Source organism: Rhododendron vialii, chromosome 3a (genome assembly GCF_030253575.1).
Source record: "Rhododendron vialii isolate Sample 1 chromosome 3a, ASM3025357v1".
Taxonomy (NCBI): Eukaryota; Viridiplantae; Streptophyta; class Magnoliopsida; order Ericales; family Ericaceae; genus Rhododendron; species Rhododendron vialii.
Window position 1 is genome coordinate 23,981,252 of NC_080559.1, and position 21,499 is coordinate 24,002,750.

General features: G+C 38.5%; 2 protein-coding genes across 7 annotated transcripts; both read right to left on the bottom strand.

The window, feature by feature from the left end:
• On the bottom strand, positions 1 to 14,426 carry LOC131320590 (uncharacterized). 6 transcript variants are annotated; one of them, XM_058351331.1, is made up of 12 exons: positions 14,197 to 14,426; positions 13,483 to 13,570; positions 12,161 to 12,454; positions 11,693 to 11,851; positions 11,301 to 11,441; positions 10,430 to 10,486; positions 10,143 to 10,281; positions 9,568 to 9,672; positions 9,267 to 9,457; positions 8,937 to 8,978; positions 8,753 to 8,840; positions 8,224 to 8,603 (listed from the first exon to the last, which is right to left on the bottom strand). In XM_058351331.1, exons 1-12 carry the CDS (start codon positions 14,304 to 14,306, stop codon positions 8,593 to 8,595), a joined length of 1,425 nt encoding a protein of 474 aa, XP_058207314.1. In that variant the 5' UTR covers positions 14,307 to 14,426; the 3' UTR covers positions 8,224 to 8,592. The 6 variants fall into 6 exon arrangements, with proteins under 6 accessions (XP_058207313.1, XP_058207311.1, XP_058207310.1 ...); XM_058351332.1 differs by having other exon boundaries at positions 8,224 to 8,614; XM_058351330.1 differs by lacking the exons at positions 8,224 to 8,603; positions 8,753 to 8,840 and adding an exon at positions 1 to 808 and having other exon boundaries at positions 14,197 to 14,370.
• Positions 14,427 to 16,246: 1,820 nt separating this feature from the next.
• On the bottom strand, positions 16,247 to 18,985 carry LOC131320594 (ferritin-2, chloroplastic-like). Its single transcript, XM_058351336.1, has 8 exons — positions 18,564 to 18,985; positions 17,855 to 17,938; positions 17,693 to 17,753; positions 17,446 to 17,533; positions 17,165 to 17,226; positions 16,849 to 16,914; positions 16,668 to 16,731; positions 16,247 to 16,533 (listed from the first exon to the last, which is right to left on the bottom strand). Exons 1-8 carry the CDS (start codon positions 18,854 to 18,856, stop codon positions 16,490 to 16,492), a joined length of 762 nt encoding a protein of 253 aa, XP_058207319.1. The 5' UTR covers positions 18,857 to 18,985; the 3' UTR covers positions 16,247 to 16,489.
• Positions 18,986 to 21,499: the final 2,514 nt, after the last annotated feature.

Consider the following 21,499-nt stretch of genomic DNA (forward strand, 5'->3'; position numbering starts at 1 on the left):
AAGAGAAAAAAAAGGGTATAAAATTAGAGCCACCAGGGCATCAGAAGCATTCGAATGAGCAGATATTGCCAGTGAACAAGTTGCAAGAGCTACAGACTTGAAAGTAAATGAACAAAGTGCTAGGAGACACAATCCCGCATCCGAAAATTAGAATGGATCCATTTTATACTCTTCGACTAGTTGGATTACGCTTTGCGATTGCGAGAAGAGCCAACGAAACATTTGTGTTAACTTACTAGTGAGACAGGCGGAAGCTTTAAGGGGGGCGTGGTGGCACTGGCCACCCCCAGGTCCCAACCTCCCACTAGAAAACGACTGCTTTTCTTCACGACCTCCCACCAATTTTAATGGCTATTGTTTTACTATTGTTAATAGATGATTCTCCTATGAAAACATGTATATTTTTAGGTATTTTGTATAATTAGTCGTATAACACGTGTACTTTTTTGGTGTTAAATACTCCCTCCGTCCCAAGGAGGTTTTTCGGCATGCAAAATGAAACTTAAAAAATGCATTTTGGTTCAAAAAATTTCAAACGTTTCTTTCTCAAGATAATAGAGCTCAACGAAGTTTTTTAATTTTTGAAAAAATAAATTGAATTTGTTTGAATAAAAACATATTCTTTTAAAATTATCCGTTGGACCAATCCAACATTTTTTTGTAGGACGGAAAATCCTTTTGGGTGCCACCTCCAAGTTTAAATCTTGGCTCCACCAGTGCTAGTGAGAGACGTCTGCTCTGGTTCTTCCATCTTCATATTACAGATTGTGTTGTAGTTATGCTTCAAATGAGGGGCAACTATTCTTTCCTGAGAAAAATTAAACGAATTCGTTCATTAAAAACAGAGATTCCATCAGTTTTGAAAGTGAGTTCTTATAGGAGTAGAAGAGATACCATGAAGACTTCATACGGGCAGACATCAGAATTATTACAACCCTATTCACAGAAACAGAAAACACACTTGTAAGTTTTGAAATACACTCAAAAAGCCACAATAGCATGAAAAATCTGTCAAGTATAATGAGAAAGCCGATAAAAATTACCTACAATGCAAATGAATCAGGAGAGATAATAAATTCAAAAGCCTTCGATTCAGACACAAGTCACACAACATGATGTAAGTGAGCTTTTACCAGGCATCCAATCCATCTAACGACATCCTAGGTTAACTTTGAGAGCATAGAACAGACCGCGATAAACCTATGAAAGTTTTGAAAACAGTCGACAAAAACTTACAGGTATTGGTACAGGATGTTCATTATGGAGTACTTGCACAAAGTACTTGGTTGAAGAATTATCTGGACAGCTATAAAGTACCAGCATATCGTTTCCAGCAAAAGGCGCCACCAAACTGCCCCTCCAATTTCTTCTCTGTGGCGGCTTTGGAGGGAGTTCTAAGGGTTGTTCCTTCCGTATTTTTTCGAAGTCTGAAATATTCAACAAATATACACCGGTAAGTTAAGAAAAATTCAAAAAACAGTGGGTTATCTGGCAGAGACCTAATGCTTACTTATGATTTCCACCCCAGGAAAATCCTGGAGGAAAAGACGTGCTTTACTACAGAGACTCAAATATGCGAATAAAAGCACTCACCAGATCCTTCAAGAAAGAGGCCAAGAAGACATGAGAATGGAACGAGAGTCTCAGCGTGTGCAAACCGCATTCTTGCTTTTTCATAAGTTCTGGGAGCTCGTCCTTCTACAGTAGTAGAATTTAAAAATTATGCACCTATACCATTAACATGTTGTCTTTCTACAATGTAAAGCATTCACCAAATAGCAGACTTGATGTTACTTTGCACTATCCATTAGGATTTCCAATATTAGGCACAAACACAAACTTTTTCTTCACACCAAAAAATCATGCGAAAAACTATATTATGTTAACAAGACTTGTAGGACCAATGTATGAACATTCTAGGATGACATCAAATAGTTGACAAAAAGATTATATTTGCTAAATTCTAGCCATTGTACTATATTAGATGTTTGAGACCTCCTCCATCTAGAAAAAGTTTAACCACGGTGTCCTTTGAGAAAAGGACACAACACAAAGCTTTAAGACTGCAGAAACAGAAAAAGCAGGATTGACATGATTTATCAAACCTTCTTTAGCCTTGATAGCTTGTTCCATGGACTGCACAACATCTTGAAGCAATGGCACTCCCATCCTGTAGTTTAATGCATTTCCATAACCCTCTAACATGAATAGTTGCAAATCATCAGTCCACTCCAATAAAGAAACCTAGAAAGGTTACGAATGGCAAGTTAGCAAGTGTATGGTGTGCATGAAACAAACAAGGTACTGGTAACGTACATAATTTGCCCCATATTAGTTGAAAAACAACACAGAAACATAAATTAATAGCCACCATGACAGGAAATAGAAACTAAAGCTACATACCTCAGACGGAGTGAACAAAGCACAAGCTTGGTCAGTCATATTCAATAAGGATGCTTCCTGTGAAATTGAAAATTTTCAATGAACAATTACGCAGGAATTAATAATCATATATACAAATAATGACAGAAATATTCTTTCATAATTGTCCAAAGAATGACAGAAACAAAAAGAAAGGGAATTTGATCGGCTGTCCCAAAATTTGATCTTATAATACGCCAACTCCCACAAATGATTCGCTAAACAAATAAATCTGGCGCTCCATCTAAGGACCATAGGTCCATAACTCCTCATTCTTCATTCAAATGCATAGTTTCTATTCCTATCCTTAAGAATTTCTAAGGGATCACGGTCCGTTCAATAAATTATACCCTATGCGTTGGCGGGAGTGATAGATTTAAGATTATTGTTTGTCTGGCACCTATAGGTCGTCACCAATGTTGAACCTGAAGTGACAAGTCCACAATTTTCTTGGCGGACTGAGGGAGGGGAGGAGGGTTTAGTTCATCCCCTTTTCTCCTATCAACATACCAAAAATATCTCAAATTTATCAGTATCTGAACGGAATAAACTTCATCCCTTTGCATGTTCTCGGATCCGAGATAGAACTTGATGAATAGGCTCTAAAATATAAGTTTATACTTGAAAGATTTGTGCAATGAAAGTGATAATAAGTTTTAAACCAAACTAACTTGACAGCTCAGCAATGACACTCGCATCGTTGGTGTAACTGTGTGTGGGTACATGGCTCCAAGTCCTAAGGACTAAAGGAAACAAGGTGACCTCAGGAGCAAAGGTTGTCAAAGTTGAAGGTAAGCCCAGAGCCTTGGCTGAAGGACAACCCACTCCTAAGGTTGGCGGCTCATATTTAGGTTGAAGGCAAGGCTCAAGTTGCTCGGGGCTGAAGGAGAACGTGGAATGGAGGCTTGTGCTCAAGAGTTCGTCTGAAGGTTGCCTTCGAATAGGTTAGGCCTCAGACCAGTCTTAAAGAGAGAAGGAGACCTGTTGACTGAAGGACAACTTCTCGGTCTTCTAATTACCAGTAACCTGACGTTATGCGGCCCCAAGGTCTCATGATGTGAAACCCAACATATCACTGACATGTGATCAATAAGGCCACAAACGAGTCGAGTCAAGCCAAGCTTTGTGTTGCTCGGGCTCAGCTTGTCCTAAATTTGATGAGCTTGGGCTCGGCTCTAGCTCAAAGAGAGCTGAAAATTGGGCTCGATCTCGGCTCGCCCAGTTTTATCAAAGCTCGAGCTTAGCTTGAGAAGCTCGATTGCTGAGGAGCGGATGCAGTGAATAGAGTAAACAAATGTTGGTTCTTAATGTATAAGGGATCCACCTGTTGTGAGTTCCCTTAGTTGTCAATGTGGGACTAACAAACACAAGCGATGCAATAAATAAAGTTGACCCTTCTCCGCTTCACATACTCTTTAGGCCGTCCCACATCGAAGGAAGAAGTTCAAGAGGCAAGTATTCCACTGCTATTCACTGGTACAACGCTTGGAACTCCTACCGGTGAACGCCTAGTGCCAGCACGTCACACTAAGTATAATAAATACCTTTGTATAAGTATAAATGTATATATACATATGTGTAGGTTAGCTCACGAGCTCATTCGAGCCGAGTATCTTACAGCTTAGGCTCCAAACGAGCTGAAAATTTTGGCTCAAGCTCGTTCATTTGTTTAGCAAACTGAGTTCAAACGAGCTCACATCGAGCCAAGTCAAAAGTTGCTCGTGAGCAGCTGAGCTCATTTGCAGCCCTAGTGATCAATAGACCCTTAGGCCTCAGGCCTAAGGCCTAGACCGTACATGACTGCTACCTAAACTACTAAGGGCCTTCCACGTGGCCCTTGTCAGCAGGCCTGCCCCCAATGACCTTTGACCTATGACACTTCCCATCATAGGCTTGCTCCTTCAGGCCATACACGTTGACCCTCAGCCGAGGGAGTTAGGGGTTGCCACATGTCTTCCGGCCAGGCATCCTTGAGGGGAATCCTACTTCTATATAAGGGTACTTGTCTTCTACCATATGTGGTTGTTCATATCTCATCATCTCACTCTTAAGCACTCACACGAATCTGTTGGTTTGTCCCTCCGCAACACACTCTCTCTAGGATCTGCCTGGGATTCTCTCCTCCTCCGACGCAACCCGAGCCTCAGCATCTCGTTGATTATCCCGGATCACCTTCAGGGCTCCCTTAGCCCATCAATCTAGCTCACACTGTGCAGCGAAAAAAAGTGGTAGATCACTCTGAGAAATAAACTCAAATTTTGGAACATAAATTGAAGTCCCCACCAAAAAAAGGACTTCTGGCTAATGAAGAAGTCATGAGTGCTGCCTACAATAAGATCAAACCATGGGACTTAAGAAGATGCAGTAATGAATAATCACCTGTTTGCACAAATACCAGAGAGAATATATATCCTGTCTTTTAAAATTTAGTTCATAACGCCTCCTTAATGCATCGGTTATTTCATCCAAGATAGGTTCCTTGAGCTTATCAACAGTTGGCTCTTGCTTTTTTAGGAAGGCCTGCACTCAAAGATCATAGCAATAAGAAAACAAAGGTATCGTAAAATGCCATTAACAATGCCTCATTAATGCACAAGTTCATCCACAATAGGTTTCTTACGCTTATCAGCAGCAGGCTCCGGATACAACAAGCTCAAGGACAGATAGTAGGTAGTCCTTTCACCCCAATATGCTTATGCATGTAACTGTGTAAGAAAGAGTAGTGTGGAGAAAATATAGGTCCAGACATGTACCTTGTAGTTGTGACAACAATCATGGAATCTCAACATTATATCAGTTGCACAGCTTTCGCTGGATACTGCAAAAGCTCGATCACACCCTGGTCCAAGATTTCCTCTCCCACTAAACAGCCCCATGCCAAATGCTACAGCACTAGCTGATGCACGAGGAATCTAGGGATTCATGGCAAATGAACAGAGATGAATGAGAATAAGGAATTGTACAAGCAAGGAAAAAATATGAATTGCCGCGAGTAAATATTGTCAGTAAAGCCAACATTAAATGGCCGGACTTATGCATGTATAAGGAACTGGAGATGTGAATAAAAGGTGTAAAAGAGTGGCCAACCTCGGTTGCCTTGATCAGATACACATCCGGATGGTAATCCTCATTAAACAGTTGTGGAAACTTGTCTCTAGTTCTGATCCCCAGATTATATAGTTCTTCTTCTCCTTCCTTGATTAATTCTCCACCCGTGAGCTTCTCTTTCCAAGGAGATTTCCATCCCCAAAACCAGGCAGGAACTTTCTGTGTGGCCAACTTCTGCTCTTTCGTATCTTGTAGAAGAACTTCTATACGTGTTGCTAAATCGTTCAACTCTCTTAACTTTTTCTTGGTAGGAGCACGAGTTCCGTGCCTTGCCTGGATATTGAAATCTCACTGATGAAAAGAATATTTTAACCAAAACAACAAACAGACGACTGCAAGCACGGTAGCTAAGTTAAAAAAATAATAGAAATAATACTGGAAGCATTTGGAAGATTCAAAAGGAACATTCAGAAAAATATGCAAGCAAAATTATGTTTCTTGCAAAAATGTTGTGAATAAAGTCACGGCTAATTCTCCTCTTAGTTTCCTAGCGTCCAGAATACCTATATTCACATGACAAGGACATAAATGCAGCTAAGAAAACAATTTAATCCACACATCAACAGACCAACTTCTTCTACTTAAACAAGTAAACAGGCTCCAGTGAACCGTACGATTTGCCTCTCAAGGCAGGAAGCAAAAGAAACGCCTGTTTGCTTGTGCTTTAGAACAGTAACAAATTTCAATCCTCAAAACAGAGAACTAGAGAAGTACCACATAACATAGAAAATTATGACACTGCGGGAATAACAGTATTACAATTGAGGCCGATGTTCATATGAACTACGTGTTGCTTAATGAAATGCAAGCAATGATGTATAGCTAATATTTAACTGACGCCAATGATGACAAAGTCGCAATCATTATCAGATAAACCGATTGGCATCGGCAGTTTGAAGTTGAAACGGAGAATTACCACAAGATTCAAATGAATAGGAGTACATTGGTCTGGAATAGAAGAAGGCAACGACCCATTGCCAGGGATGTCTTTCGCCACATCATACCTGCCAGCAGTAGGAATAACAAATATTCAAAATCATACAATTCCATTAATCAGCTAAAAACAAATAATATCTACCTATTGTGATTTTTCTTCCAAAAACATTAATGTGCCACTACTAAAGAGCCTGAAATTTAAGAGAGCGAGAGCGAGAGCGAGAGAGAGAGAGAGGACCTGGTTGCAGTGCAGACATGTTGGCGAACGTCGAAAGTTTCTTCAGCGTATGAATATATGAGTGCAGATAGCGGCAGTAAAGCGGCCATCGCCGCCTTCTTCATTCTCTCTCTCTCTCTCTCTCTCTCTCTCTCTCTCTCTCTCTCTCTCTCTCTCTCTAAGATGGCTGGGAGAGTGTGGAAAAAACAGGGGGAAATTCGGAGCACGTTCAAAGAAGACGCCGAGCGGTATTCAAGGGGATCAAATGGTCTCCGGGTGGTTGCATTCCGTGGACCCTGACTTTTCTTTGTTTTTTTTTTTGAAAAGGACCGTATGCTTGTTTGCGAGCGCATTTTCAATAATCATGCATGCACTTCCTCTATTCATTTACGAATTCTCTTCCTCAGGACATCCTGCACTGCACCGTGTGAACGCAGAAGCATCGAGGATCTCACCATTCTTGGATGGTGAGAAAGGAGGAGAAAAGAAAGGGCGCAACAATTTCTCTCCAAATCTCACGCACTTTTGTGAGATTGGGTAAAAGAAGGGAAGGGCAAATTAAAATATTTTATTTTTCTCTCCATTTCTTATTTAAATGTTCAATTTAAATGAGTAATTTCTTATAAAACACAACCCTTTCCTTTCTTTTCTTTTCTCATAAAATCACTCCATCCAAGGATTTGTAGTCAAGATCTATTTGCTCGGTCTTGTAGCTTGTTGCATATGTAGAATTTTTTGGGTTAAATCTGTAAAGAGGAAAGTTTACTTTTTCTGTACATGGTTATATACAGGTTGTTTGCCGACCAGATTAGTTTTGAGTGAATATTATCAGTGCCCGATTGCAGTGGTGTAGTCGGGATTTCAATTCGGAAGTGGCTGAAAATTGTAGAAGAAAATACCTCAGACTCATAAAAAACAACGAAGTCAGTATTTTTTTTTTACCTTTGAGAAAAAGTTGAGATTCATACAATACATGTTAAAGAGAGAGTATGTTAGATGAACTTGCTACGCACCCCTACTACAAAAAGCTTTCGTACTACTAACTTTTTTCTATGTCAAAATCTACAGGCTATTGAGAATGCTTGATGCAGTTGTACTTGACGTATTTCTTTTCTGAACGGATTTATGCAGTTGTATGGACAGTCTATTATTGCACGGGAATTGAAATTTGTAGAGGACCGCAGAATGTCGGAATCTCAATTGCATATCAGCTCGGTGGAAAATGATCATTTTGATTTTCCAAAAAGTTAAAACGGAAAGAAATTCAGATATAATGAACCCAGAATTACCCGTTATCTTTCATCCCATCGAGAAAAAAAGTTGAAAAACCAAAATTAAGAACGAAAAAAAACAGCTAACATCGCTGTTGTAAATATTTGACCTATGGTTTCCTTAATCATGCAATCATGGACCATTCAAAATTACCTGTGCCCGATTGCGTTCCAGACTTCCAGTACTAAATTTCGATAACATTATCTGAACAAGATTATTACCAGAAGAAGGCGTCTATTGAAAGACTTGACCAAAAGAGCAATCTATGCACAGTAAATCGGGCTTTCACAAAAATTGGTCAAGAACCATGAGGCCAGTAGATGCAATGGAAGTCCAGCAACAGTCAATTACACAACAGTACATTGTTCAACCCGGCCATGTGGATCAAAGCTAAAAAGAACACAATAAAAGAGAAGAAGGGTAACAAAGAGCCACCGGGGCAAGCTAAAACAAAGAACATAAAAGAAAAGATTGAATAAAAGAGAAAAGGGGTAACAAAGAGCCACCGGGGCATTAGAAGCATTCCAATGAGCAGATCTCGTCAGATGCCCTACAGCTGGAACTTTAGAATCAGATTGCAAGTGAACCAGTTGCAAGAGCTGCGGGCTCCAAAGAAAATGAAGAAGTGCGAGGAGCTGCTATCCTGCATCTGAAATTATGCTAAGAAGTATTGCCACAAGGGAAAAAGAATGGAAGAGTTATGTTTCTGTTTTTTGGAAACATAAACAAACTATAACTCTACTTTGGTTGACTGTGGGTCATTACTCCTGTGTGAGTGTAACATTTCTGATAACTTACTAGTGAGAGACATCTGCTCTGGTTCTTCACTCTTCAGATTACAGAGTGTGTTGTAGTTATGCTTCAAATGAGGGGCAACTATTTTTTCCTGGAAAAATAAAAAATACAGTCGTTCATAAAAAAAAGTGAAAAACCATCAATTCTGCATGTGAATTGTGAATTCTTATAGGAATAGCACTGATACCTTGAAGACTTCATATGGGCAGACATCAGAATTATCACAACCCTATCCAAAGAAAAGGAAAACATAATTTAAAAGTTTTGAAATCAACTCAGAAAGCCACAATAACACGAAAAATACGTCGAGCACAATGACAAAGCCTATAAAAATCACCTAGAATGGAAATGAGTTGGACAGAAATAATAAATTTAAAAGCCTTTGATACAGACACGGCAACATGCAAGTGAGCTATTTCCAACCAATCCATCAAACTACATCCTAGATAACTTTGAGAGCACATAATGGAATGTGATAAAACTCCGAAAATTTTGAAAACAGTCAACAAAAACTTACTGGCATTGGAACGGGATGTTCATTATGCAGTACTTGGACGAAGTACTTGCTTGAGGAATTATCTGGACAACTATAAAGTACCAGCATATTGTTTCCAGCAAAAGGCGCCACCTCACTGCCCCTCCAGTTTCTTCTCTGCGGCAGCTTTGGAGGGGGTTCTAAGGGTTGTTCCTTTTGTATTCTTTCAAAGTCTGAAATATTTGACAAATGTTCTTAATTATGATTTCCACATGGGGGAAAAATCCTTGAGAAGAAGATGTGCCATCATACAGAACTCAAATATGAGAACAAAAGTACTCACCGGATCCTTCAAGAAAGAGCCCAAGAAGACATGAAAATGGAAGGAGAGTTTCAGCGTGGGCGAAACGCATTCTTGCTTTTTCATAAGTTCCGGGAGCAAGTCCTTCTACGGTGACAGAAGGTAAAAATTATTCATGTATACTACCATTAACACATTATCGTTTTATTATGTAAAGCATTAACCAGATAGCAGACTTGATGTTACTTTGTAAAAGCCACAAGGATTTCCAATATTAAGCACAAAACACGAACTTTTTTGTCCCAACAAGTTTTGAAATAAATCAAGTGAAAAACTACATTATGATAATAAGACTAGGAGGACAATGACTGAACATCCTAGGATGACATCAAGTAGTTGCCAATATGATTATATTTACAAGTGACATGATAGCCAACTAATCAGTTGGTACTCCATGCCTAACTCACTAAACCCTAGCAATTGCATACAATTAGATGTTTCAGACTGCTCCTAAAACCAGAAAAAGTTTAGCCATGTTGTGCTTTGAGGAAAGGACACAACACAAGGCTGTAAGATGGAAGAAACATAAAAAGTAGGATTGGTATGATTTAACAAACCTTCTTTAGCCTTAATAGCTTGTTCCATGGACTGAACAACATCTTCAAGCAATGGAACTCCCATCTGGTAGTTTAATGCATTTCCATAACCTTTTAATATAAATAGCTCCAAATCATCGGTCCACTCCAATGAAGAAATCTAAAATGGTTAAGAATGCAAGTTAGCAAGTGTACAGTGTGCAGGAAAACAAACCCAGGTATTGGCAACGCACATGATTTGCACCTATAAGTGGAGAAACAGGAAATAATTGCCACCACGACGGGAAATGCAAACCTAAGCTACATACCTCAGATGGAGTGAACAGATCACAAGCTTGGTCAGTCACATTCAATAAGGATGCTTCCTGCGAAATTGAAAAATTCGAATGAACAATTACTCAGGAATTGATAATCATAAAACAAAGAATGACAGGAAGGAAAAAGAAAAAGAGAGAAGGGAAGGTGACCAGCGGTCCCATAATATGATCTTACAAAACACCTACTCCCACAAATGATTCGCTAAATAGATAAACCTAGCGCTCCATCTAAGGACCATAATACTCCTCATTCCTCATTCAAATCCTTCCTTTTCCCATCCTTTAGGATTTCCACTGTATCACAGTCTGTGCAATGAATTATACCCTTTGTGTTTGTGAGATTGAGAGCTTTAAGATTATTGTTGGTTTAGGCACCTATGGGTCATACCAATGTTGAACCTGAAGTAATACGTCTGCAATTTTCTTTATGGAACAGAGGACTAAGGATTGAGGGGGGGTTTAGTTCATCCCCTTTTCTCCATTCTTCAAACCAAAAATTTCCCAAATATCGCAGTATCTGAACGGAAGAAACTTTAACCTTTTACACGTTCCCATATTCCATATAAAACTCAATGAATAGGCCCCAAAATACAAGTTTAAACTGAAAAGATATGTATAAGATAAGTGATGATGAGTTTGAAACCAAACTAACTAGACGACTCAGCAACGCCACTCACATCGTTAGAACATAAATTAAACTCCCCAAAATAGAATAACAATATGATTTTTGGGCTTCAAGACGCCTGCAGACAGACCCATTGTTTCCGTTGAGCCCTAAGCGAACAGAGCTGGGCGAAATTCATGAGTGCAACCTACAAGACAGCCCATAGAACTTGAGAAGATTCAATAAACCAATAATCACCTGTTTACACAAATACCAGAGAGAAGATGTATCCTGTCTTGTAAAATTCAGCTCATAACGCCTCCTTAATGCATTGGTGATTTCATCCAAGATAGGTTCCTTGAGCTTATGAACAGCAGGCTCCTGATTTTTTCGGAAGACCTGCATTCAAAGATCTTAGTAATAAAAAACAAAGGTAATGTAAAGTTCCTTTCAAAAAATGCCTCCTCAATGCACAAGTTCATCTATGATAGGTTTCTTATACTTATTAGCAGTAGTCTCCGGATAAAACAAGCTCTAGGAGAGGTATTAGGTTATAGGTAGGTAGTCTTTCACCAAATATGCTTATGTATTTAACTGTGTAGTTATCAAGGAAATAGTAGTGCAGAGAAAAGAGAGGTCCAGATGTGTACCTTGTAATTCTGACAACAATCATGAAATCTCAACACTATATCACTTGCACGGCTTTCACTGGTTACTGCAAAAGCTCGATCACGCCCCGGTCCGAGATTTCCTGTCCCACTAAACAGCCCCATGCCAAATGCTACAGCACTAGCTGATGCACGAGGAATCTATGGACTCGGATAAAATGAACAGAGGTCAACAAGAATATAGAATTGTAGAAGCAAAGGAAAATTACAAATAACAGACAGTAATATTACATATGGAGATGCGATAATTTGATGGATTAAGAATATCCGTGGGAACTCTTTTTGTATAAATACCCGTGGGAACGCGACTGAACAATATTTACTTTAATGAGGCAGCAGTATAGTACCACCAGTAAATATCATTAGTAAAGCCAACACTTCAATGGCCGGCCCTATGCATGTATGAGATCAGTGGGAGGTGAATAAAAGGTGAAGAATAGCGTGGCCAACCTGGGTTGCCTTTATCACATACACATCTGGATGGTAATCTTCATTAAACAGCTGTGGAAATTTGTCTCTAGTTCTGATCCCCAGATTATACTGTTCTTCTTCTCCTTCCCTGACCAATTCTCCACCCGTGAGCTTCCCTTCCCAAGGAGATTTCCATTCCCAAAACCAGGCTGGAACTTTCTGCTGGGACAACTTCTGCTCTTTTGTATCTTGTAGAAGAACTTCCATACGTGTTGCTAAATCGTTCAACTCTTTTATCTTTTTCTTGGTAGGAGCACGAGTTCCATGCCTCGCCTGGGATATTGAATTTCACGCATGAAAAGAAAATTTTACCCAGAACAATAAACAAGGGATTGCAAGCCCAACAGCTTGCCAAACAAAGGTTAAGAGGGAGGGGAAAGAAAGAAAGGTAAAACTGGTATAACATCAAGCTAAGTAAAATAATAGAAACAATACTGGAAGCATTGGAAGATTCCACAGGAACCTTCAGAAAAGTATGCAACAAAATTACGTTTTTGCACTAATGTTGCGAACAAACTCGCGGCTAATTCTCATCTCAGTTTCCTAGTTTCCAGAACACATATAACATATTCATGTGTCAAGGACATAAATGCAGCTAATAAAACAACTTAAGCCATAGATCAACAGAGCAGCTTCTTCTACTTAGACTATTACCAAATAAACAAGAACCACTGAACCACAAAATTTTCCTTTCAAGGCAGGAAGCAAAAGAAATGTTGACTACTTGTGTTTTAGAACAATAAGGTGCCGTTCTGTTTTTCTTTTTAAACCTTCTTTTTCAAAAAGAAGGTAATTTCAAGCTCAAATATAATGAAAATGAAAAATAATTTTTCAATTTTTTTTGCACCGTTTAAAAAATCTCAATGAAATCTATCAAACAAGATGCATATTAGTAGGAAAATTATTTGCGTACACATGATTTTTGAGCTTGAAATTACATTCCTTTTAAAAAAGTTCATTTTCCGAGAAACCGGAACGGAGCCTAACAAGTTTAAGCCCCTCAAAATGTGATAGCGGAACAGGCTATTAACGAAAGTGATCAAAGGCGAGAACTTGAACAAACATGGAGAACTAGACAAGTACCATATAACATAGAGAACTAACAACTAGATATGACACTGCTAGAATAAATATTGTTGCAACATTTTCATACGCACTACGTATTGCTTAATGCAATTTAAGAAATGGTGAATGACACTATGACTGATATTCCATTGACGCGGCGGAAATTCACAAAGTCACAGTATATGATCATATTAACTGACTGGCATTGGCAGTTTGAACATGTAGCAGAGAATTACCACAAGATTCAAATGGATTGGAGTACATTGGTCTGGAATAGTAGAAGGCATTAACACATTGCCAGGGATGTCTTTCACCACATCATACCTGCCAGGAGCAGGAATAACAGATATTCAATCAAACAATTCCATCAATCAGCTAAAAACAAATAATCTACTATTGTGATTCTTCTTCCAAAAACATTGACCTGCTCCTGATAAGTTGACAACAATAGTCGGTAAATGAATGCAAAACAAGAGAACTGGGAAGAAAAGAGATTCATCAAGCCTCTGATTGGGACAATTGAGTTCAAAATGATATTTCAAAACGTTTTCATTACTTGAATATAAGAGAAACCCCACTCCTACCGGATTCCATTGTCCTAGTAACCAAACAAAAGAATTAAATATGATTCATACCTTCCAAATCCATGGCGAATTGCCTTTAAAATCCGCAAGTCGGAAGCAACCAAAAAAACATAATAACAATAAAATGCAAACCCGTTCATTTCAACTACGCTAATCCGAACGCAAATTTACAGACCTAATTCTGCTCAAACACATAACGCACACATACACGTATAATTGTCTCTAAGATCCGCCTTATATCCATCAAGCTGACCCCTGGATTTCTCCGCGACAAAACCCTAAGAATTCGATTTTAGCGTTTGAACAACGCGAAGTACGGCAATAGAGAGAGAGAGAGAGAGAGAGAGAGAGAGAGAGAGAGGGGACCTGGTTACAGTGCAGAGATGTTGCCGAAGGTCGAAAGTTTCCTCAGCGTATGAGTATGTGAGTGCAGAGAGCAACAGTAGCAGTAAATTAGCCATCGCCGCCTTCTTCATTTTCTGTCTCTTCTCTTCTCTTCTCTCTCTCTCTCTCTCTCTCTCTCTCTCTCTCTCTGTGAGATGATGGCTGTGTGATGATGGAGGGAGTGTGAAAATAACTGGGATATCGCAGCGTATGTATGTGAATTGTTCGTGAATTATGTCTTCAAAAAGAAGACGCCGGCATTGGTATTTCGCGGTACACGGGATCCCCCCAGTCATTTAGTGACACGTGGCATGCAGGTGTGGAATTCCATTGGAAATGGTGTGACCGCATGGCAAACTTTTTCTAGGTCATCTGGGACGTAGATAAATCAGCGGTCAAGATCTACTGAGTGCAATTTTGTTTAAGGAAAGCAAACAAAACTTAACTCAGATCTGCTTGCTCGGTGTTGCACTGTGAAAAATCTTTGGAAGTTTTTAAAATAATTAAAAAAAACAAAAATACTACAGTACTACAACTTACACCAAATCCACACACCCACACAAAAGTCTGCTGCTCGGTGTGTATTGACTGTGAATTTAGGCGTACTTCTGTGATTAGAATTGAAAAAGCAATTTGCACGGATGCCTGTGCACAAGGCTTCGTGAAGTTCATTTCAAGATTTCCCACAAAATATTCCAAACTGTTTATTTAAATTTAAAATATTTTTGGAGTGGTTCTGTAAAAATTCAACTCATCTGGATAACTATAACTACTTGATCCAATCTTTTAATTTTACATTCAGATATTACGAATCAAATCTAATTAAAAGTCAGAAGATTGAAAACAAAAAGAAAAAGTTCTGGACTAAATATTCCTCTATTTAAGTATACGCTGCAAAAATAACACCTATTCACTGTATTCATTAACATTTTAGTCATTGAATTTTAACTTTTTGATTTCATTGGGAATATTACTTTTATGTAAACATCTCGACTTTAACAAAAAGAAACAAAATTTGCCGATAAAAAAAAAACACAAAAAGTAAAACCATCACAAGCAAATTTTTTAAGCTGCCTAACAAAACCAAGGGAGGGCAGCCTAGGGTTTTACCGAATAGTGTGCAAAACTTGAACACATGTTTTGAACTTCTTAAATATACGTATCATTCTTGAGCAACTTACTTCTCGTCTTTGATGGCCTAACGCTCTTATAATCAAGGTACTCTAGTTTTATTCATGTTTTGGCTCTTTAAATACTCGTTCAAAATTGATCCGGCTAATAACCAAACTAACTTCAAACCCATTTTCAAAATTTGGTCATTGTCAAAACTTAAATTATACACTGCTTGGCTTGTTCGATTTACTTTATTAGCCCTTTGCCTAATATCCTGGGACACTTGTGTGCTAAAAGTGTCCTATTCTATCAACGTCCTTTTCGTTTCGGGGAGTTGAACTTAAAAGACCCCGTACACCTTGAAATAATGTCACAATCATGTCGAGTTTTCACTCTCAATAATGGTCCTCCTGATACAACGATGTTTCTAATAACAGAAGTCGGAATCACTGATAACGAAATCTGTAGTGCGACAAAAACCCAAGATTATAGTGTCGCCAATCTATTCATGCTCGGTTGTGTGTATAAGGCGGGACCGAGGCCGCGCTAGTGGCCGACCACTCAGCACTAGCTCGACTTTGATCCCTACTACCAAACCGAGAACTGAGCGTGAATGGATCAATCACACCACATCAACGCAACACATGGTGTCAATATTACTCAAAATACTTTCTCAAAACCCAGAAGGTTAGACATCACCGCATCACGAAGGTTTCAAAAGGGTGAACCATTAGGGCCACCACAAATTGATCACGGGGTACCGGCAAGCCACCACACTGCTGCTTCTTCCCAAAATGTCATATTCTTGGGGTAATGGCAGATATGAGGAGTCTAAAACGACAAGGACGATCCCATGTTCTTCCACATTTAACAGTAAATAAAGCAAACAAATGCAAATGAAAATTTCTACTCCACAGCATAACAAAGAACTACTTTTCAAAACATGAGCATCCGCAACTGATACTAATATAGATGAGTGAACTAGTCCCAGAAGTCTACCATCAGTACAACATTCTGTAACCAACTGCACCCGAAGATCTAATTCAAAACCTAAAAAACCCACACACAAAAAAAAAAAAAAAAAACTGCATAGAACATCCTCTAAGTCAGCAAACAAAAGAGAACAAGACTACCAGCAGCAGCTTCACCATCAAGCAGCTACTTATGCTTCCTCGTGGAGAAGCATCTGATCGAAGTGCCACACACCTGAAATCCAAGAAACGCAAACTGGTTTTAAATACTGGCGGAAGGCCAAAGAAATGCAGAAGTAAGGCAGAATTTGTTAGAAGAATAGGAGCAAAAAGGGGATCAAGGTTGAAGTGAGAGAAAAGGATACATACCATGTCCTTTGCCCACCCTTCTCAGCTGAGCAACATACTCTGACATCTTCTTAATGGCTTCCACCTGATAGAGAGGAAAAAGATAATAGTCAGTATTCATGCTAATAGGTTCCATAAGTGTATTCGATGGCTGCAAATAATGAAATTTCAGGTAAAAGGGAAATATGGAATTGCAGTTCACCTGTTCCTCCAAGAATTCACTTTCAACAAAATCAGCCAATTGCACATCATTGCTCCTGCTCGCTACCTGTTTTTACACAGATAAGCTTGTAAAATGACCAATTACCTCACCTTGAAACTAAAGTAAAGATAGTAAGCAGCTTCTTACAACACATTACCCAGATGAACTTTTCAATCCTGAGTTCACAAAATCAAACTTCTGAGGACAATATCTCCATAATTCATATGGAACTCCTTAGAAATACTGAAACCTATTTATGGCTACAACAATGACTAAAGCTACTAAGTAAACAAGACAGACAAGAAATATGTCTTACAGCATGCAAGTTCAGAAGTTTTTCATTTGTCAGCTTCTCCAGAGACAGTGCAAGCTCCATAGCTAAATCCACAAATTCGTCACAATTAGTGCCCATTGGAAACGATAGAGGATCTAAAATTAGTGCTTTAGAGTAATAGTTAATGACTTGATGAGCATGAATACATAAATAGACATGTATTGTAAACAAGTAACCGAACAAGTCACAGGACAATTTTAGATAGTAGGTTCAATTTCGCATCACATAGTAAAATAGTAAAAAGAAGACCACAAAAAACATACCATACAAAGCATCTCCCTTCTCAGCATGGTCAAACTCAGACAGTGGCATCAGAATCGATTGCAGCTTCACTTTCCCACCTCGTTTGTTCTGACATTTATCAGTGATAAATATTCGGAATCAGTTTTTATACCGAAATGGAAAAACCTACATCCATCTTTTTTGTAAGGGATTAACAAGACTCAGAACTTGATTCATCCAAAACAATTAAAAGCAAGGGGATAATCATAGATGCCAATATCCGAAAACCTGGTACTCCATGAACTTCTCAGCATGTTCTCTTTCCTCTTCACTTGATTCCTTGAAAAACCTGCATTAAACACACCATAAATCAGATCAGACTTGCTCCTGATAAGCACTAGACAAAAAAAAGAAAAGAATGTATCGAATTTGAGAATCTAGAAAGATTACTTTGCAAGACCCTTGTGAGCGACGTTGTCTCGGTCAAAGTATGCATACATGGCATGGTACACATACGAGACATTGTATTCAACGCTGTCAACACAACCAAGTACACAGCACATTAGGAAAAGAGACCAAAAAAAAATCAACTATTATCAACTAATACTTGTAAGAATTGCAACAGGCCCTTAAAACTAATTGCTCAATCCAAATATAAAAGACCAAAAATGGCACAAAGATAACCATAAACGCACGTGAAACCACAAGGCTTCCTATACCCGTATCGATAAACGCACAGAGAGAGAGAGCTCAATAATTACCCACATCTTGTATATCTAGTATATTGACATAAAGGCCCAAAACTGTAGCGGATAGGAATAATGACAAAAAATAATGACATAGATAGGTACATAAAAACTAATCAAGGGTTCCTTACTCTCAAATGACAAAACTATATCATACGGATACAAAGGAATCGAAAGAGAATATACAGAATGTGGGTTATATCTGTTTCACTGCGGTGAAGAAGAATAGAAATCGGGACATGTGCAACAACATACATGTTTAGATTAACAAGTATATATATAATAATAATAATAATAATAAAAAATACCAAAACCGTACCCTGATGTAAAAAAACACACACACTACACGCACAATCGGCGAAAATAAACCAAAATACGTCAAGATTAAAGAGGAGAAACGAAGGAAAACCCACTTGATCTGTTCGTTGATAGCGGCCTCACAGTCATCGGAGTACTTGTGGCGAGCGAGAGAGGCCTGAGGGAGAGTAGGCACGAGCATGAGCTCCTTCTTCAGCTCTTCAAAGGGCTCGAACACGACCCCCGTCAGCGGCTTGCTGTTCGCAGCGCCCTTGGTCGCGAAAACCACCAACCCATGTCCAGTAGCACTCTTTGAAGCAGAGGAGGAGGACCCAAAGGGGCTCAGGAGGCTGTTACTGACCCCCTTGGGGTTCAAGATGGAGAAAGCCGGAGCAGCTCTGAGGGCCATTGTTGCTGGTCTAGATAGAGAGAGAGAGAGAGAGAGAGAGAGAGAGAGAGGATGGGGCGTGTGGTGGTGATGAGAAATGGGAGGGATTTATAGGAGAGGCAGGGGCGTGTGGTGGTGGCGAGACATTATAGGGGCGTTAACATGTAGATAGTGGAGTTAGTGGGGGGTGGGTTAGGTATTGGACGTGGGCCGTTGGATGGGAGGGGACGTGGACGGACAAGATTGGGTTGGGATAGTGGGCGCGTGGCTGGCTCGTGGAATATCTTCATTTTTTTCCCGAATTTGAAATCCCAAGAGAGGAAAAGGCTGGTCCGGGATCAGGAGGACTGCCTCGTTTGTTTGTCCTGTAGCTATAGAGGAAAGATTATTCAATGTCGCCGGGACATGGTAGATAGATGTTCCAATCTCGCTCCTCACCGCACATTTTTATCAACCCCTTACCAAATTCGATCTTTCTATTGTCAGTCCAGTGGGTTGACAATAAACACACAAGAGAATAAATAAAACACATATTTTTATTTTTTTTTACACTTTTTAATATACATTCACACTTCTTATTGTCAGCCCAATAGACTGATTTTAGATTTTTCCTATCAAATTTGCGGAACTCACGCAAATGTGTAGTGAGACAGAGAGTTGGGCACCCCACTTACATGCCCCAGAGCCACCGAATAAGTATGTCGGGCACCCCACTTACATGCTCCAGAGGCACCGAATAATCATTCAAGAATCTTCTTTTTTTTTTTAATGGTTTAATTACTTATTTTTAGGAATTAGAATATGTTTGGGCGTACATCTATATTATAAAACAGAATGATTTTCTTTTAAAATGTTTAGACAAACAAACAAAGTAGCATCTATAGTTGTTCGATCGTACTTTTTGATAAGATTATAACCATCGGATTGAATGAATATTTCTTATTATATCCACCTACACTAATGTAAAAAAAGAAGAAGAAGAAGTTACACGTTTCCCTCATAGAAAAATATACACCCCTTCCTTTTTCAATTGATTTCTCTAAAGTTGATTTCCTTATATTCAATTCAATATTAGTTTTTAAGTTGATTCCTTTTAGATTGATTTTTCTACGGTAAAAAAGGAAACAATCATTTTTGGATTCATACGCGAAAAGAAAACAACCCTTTTTACAAGAATACGCATAATTCTTCTATGTGTTTCTTCGGAAAAAAAAAAAACTAAACTATTTTGAGTATTTTTGAATAAATTGATGAGTAAAGGAGGATGTTATGTTGAGTGTTTTTGGCATTTGTGTTAAAGAGGTTAGAGGGATATTCAAGAATTATTTTGACCATCGATTTGGAGCCGTGCCTTCAGACACAGATATGTGCTAGTCTATAACATAAAACAGAGCGGTTTCTGTTAAAAATATCCAGGCATATAAACGAGAGCAATCTCTATAACTGTTAGATCACTTTTCTGTTAACTTTGTAGCCATCAGATTATTTCTTTTTTAAAAGATGCAAATAATATTCTCCTAATAAATTTATCATTCCCTATTCTTATTTTTTAGGTAATGTATCTCTATGTAAAATAATATTGCCTCAAATAGAAAAATATATCAAAATGGTAACTGAAACTTTTTGGAGATTACAATTATTCCGTAGAGCAGTCAACAGGGGCAGAGCCACGTTGAGACAAGGGGTGGCATCCGACCCCCCCTGCTTTCCAAATTACAATGGAGATAGTTATAGTTTTCACCCCAAAATTGCTTACTTGACCCCACTTTTACATTACAATTTGCCTCAGTCCGTTTAGAAGTTTGGAACTTGAGGATAAAAAGAGGGCAAAGTAAAATATCCTCACTTCTCCCCCCAAAAATATCTACTTAACTCTTTTTTGTTTACCATTTCAACGTTTTTTTTTTACTATCAAGTAGTATGAAACAAATTTTTTTTTGTGCTATAGGAAATTGACCCCACTACCAAGAATTTCTGGCTCCGCCCCTGGCAGTCGAGTAGTACGTACAATTTATTTAAGTCGTTACTATGATATATTCCGCACACGGACGTCAGTACTCCTATATATCAGAATAAAGTATAGATCGGGAAGCATTATGAGTAGATTAACAATTGTTTTGGTAGATTAACAATCCATGTCTTAAAGCATCCGTAATGTAATAATCAAAACTTGCCACGTCAGTTTTTGATTATTCATTTAGAGGGTTGCTAAAGTTAGCAATGTGAAGTCCCACATTATTACTTTTGATTATTCAAAAGTCCAAATTTGATTATTGGTTAGAAGGTTGCTAATTTTGATTATTACAATGTGAAATTTTTTTTAAGTACACGTTGCTAATTTTAGCAATTTTTTGATTTTGATTATTACATTGTAGATGCTCTTATATATGAGAAACCACATTAAAACAAGCAAACAAGATTACTAGTACTCAAATTTCTCTACAACTATTGGTTCATAATGTTGGATTGTTTGAGATTTTGAATATGTCAAAATCTTAGTACATTAATGTATCGTAACTGACCACAAATGTATCAAAAATAGAATTATAAAGAAATTTGAGTATATCTAATCTGACCAGACTATCTCAGTACTCTTTATTGTGCGGTGAATGTATAGTAATTACTGGTTATTTATAACTACTAATAATAAGGTATTTAACATTT

Bases quoted from the DNA above. Each gene is read 5' to 3' on its own strand.
- LOC131320590 (XM_058351327.1), bottom strand. From the start codon at position 7,035: ATGCGCTCGCAAACAAGCATACGGTCCTTTTCAAAAAAAAAAACAAAG. The intron at 5,334-5,508 runs GTTGGCCACTCT...ATGAATCCCTAG, and splicing joins ATCTGATCAAGGCAACCGAG to ATTCCTCGTGCATCAGCTAG. The intron at 809-894 runs GTATCTCTTCTA...AATTTTTCTCAG, and splicing joins GCCCGTATGAAGTCTTCATG to GAAAGAATAGTTGCCCCTCA.
- LOC131320594 (XM_058351336.1), bottom strand. From the start codon at position 18,856: ATGGCCCTCAGAGCTGCTCCGGCTTTCTCCATCTTGAACCCCAAGGGG. The intron at 17,939-18,563 runs GTGGGTTTTCCT...TTGTGTTGACAG, and splicing joins GCTATCAACGAACAGATCAA to CGTTGAATACAATGTCTCGT. The intron at 17,534-17,692 runs GTTTTCGGATAT...GATAAATGTCAG, and splicing joins AGAAGTTCATGGAGTACCAG to AACAAACGAGGTGGGAAAGT.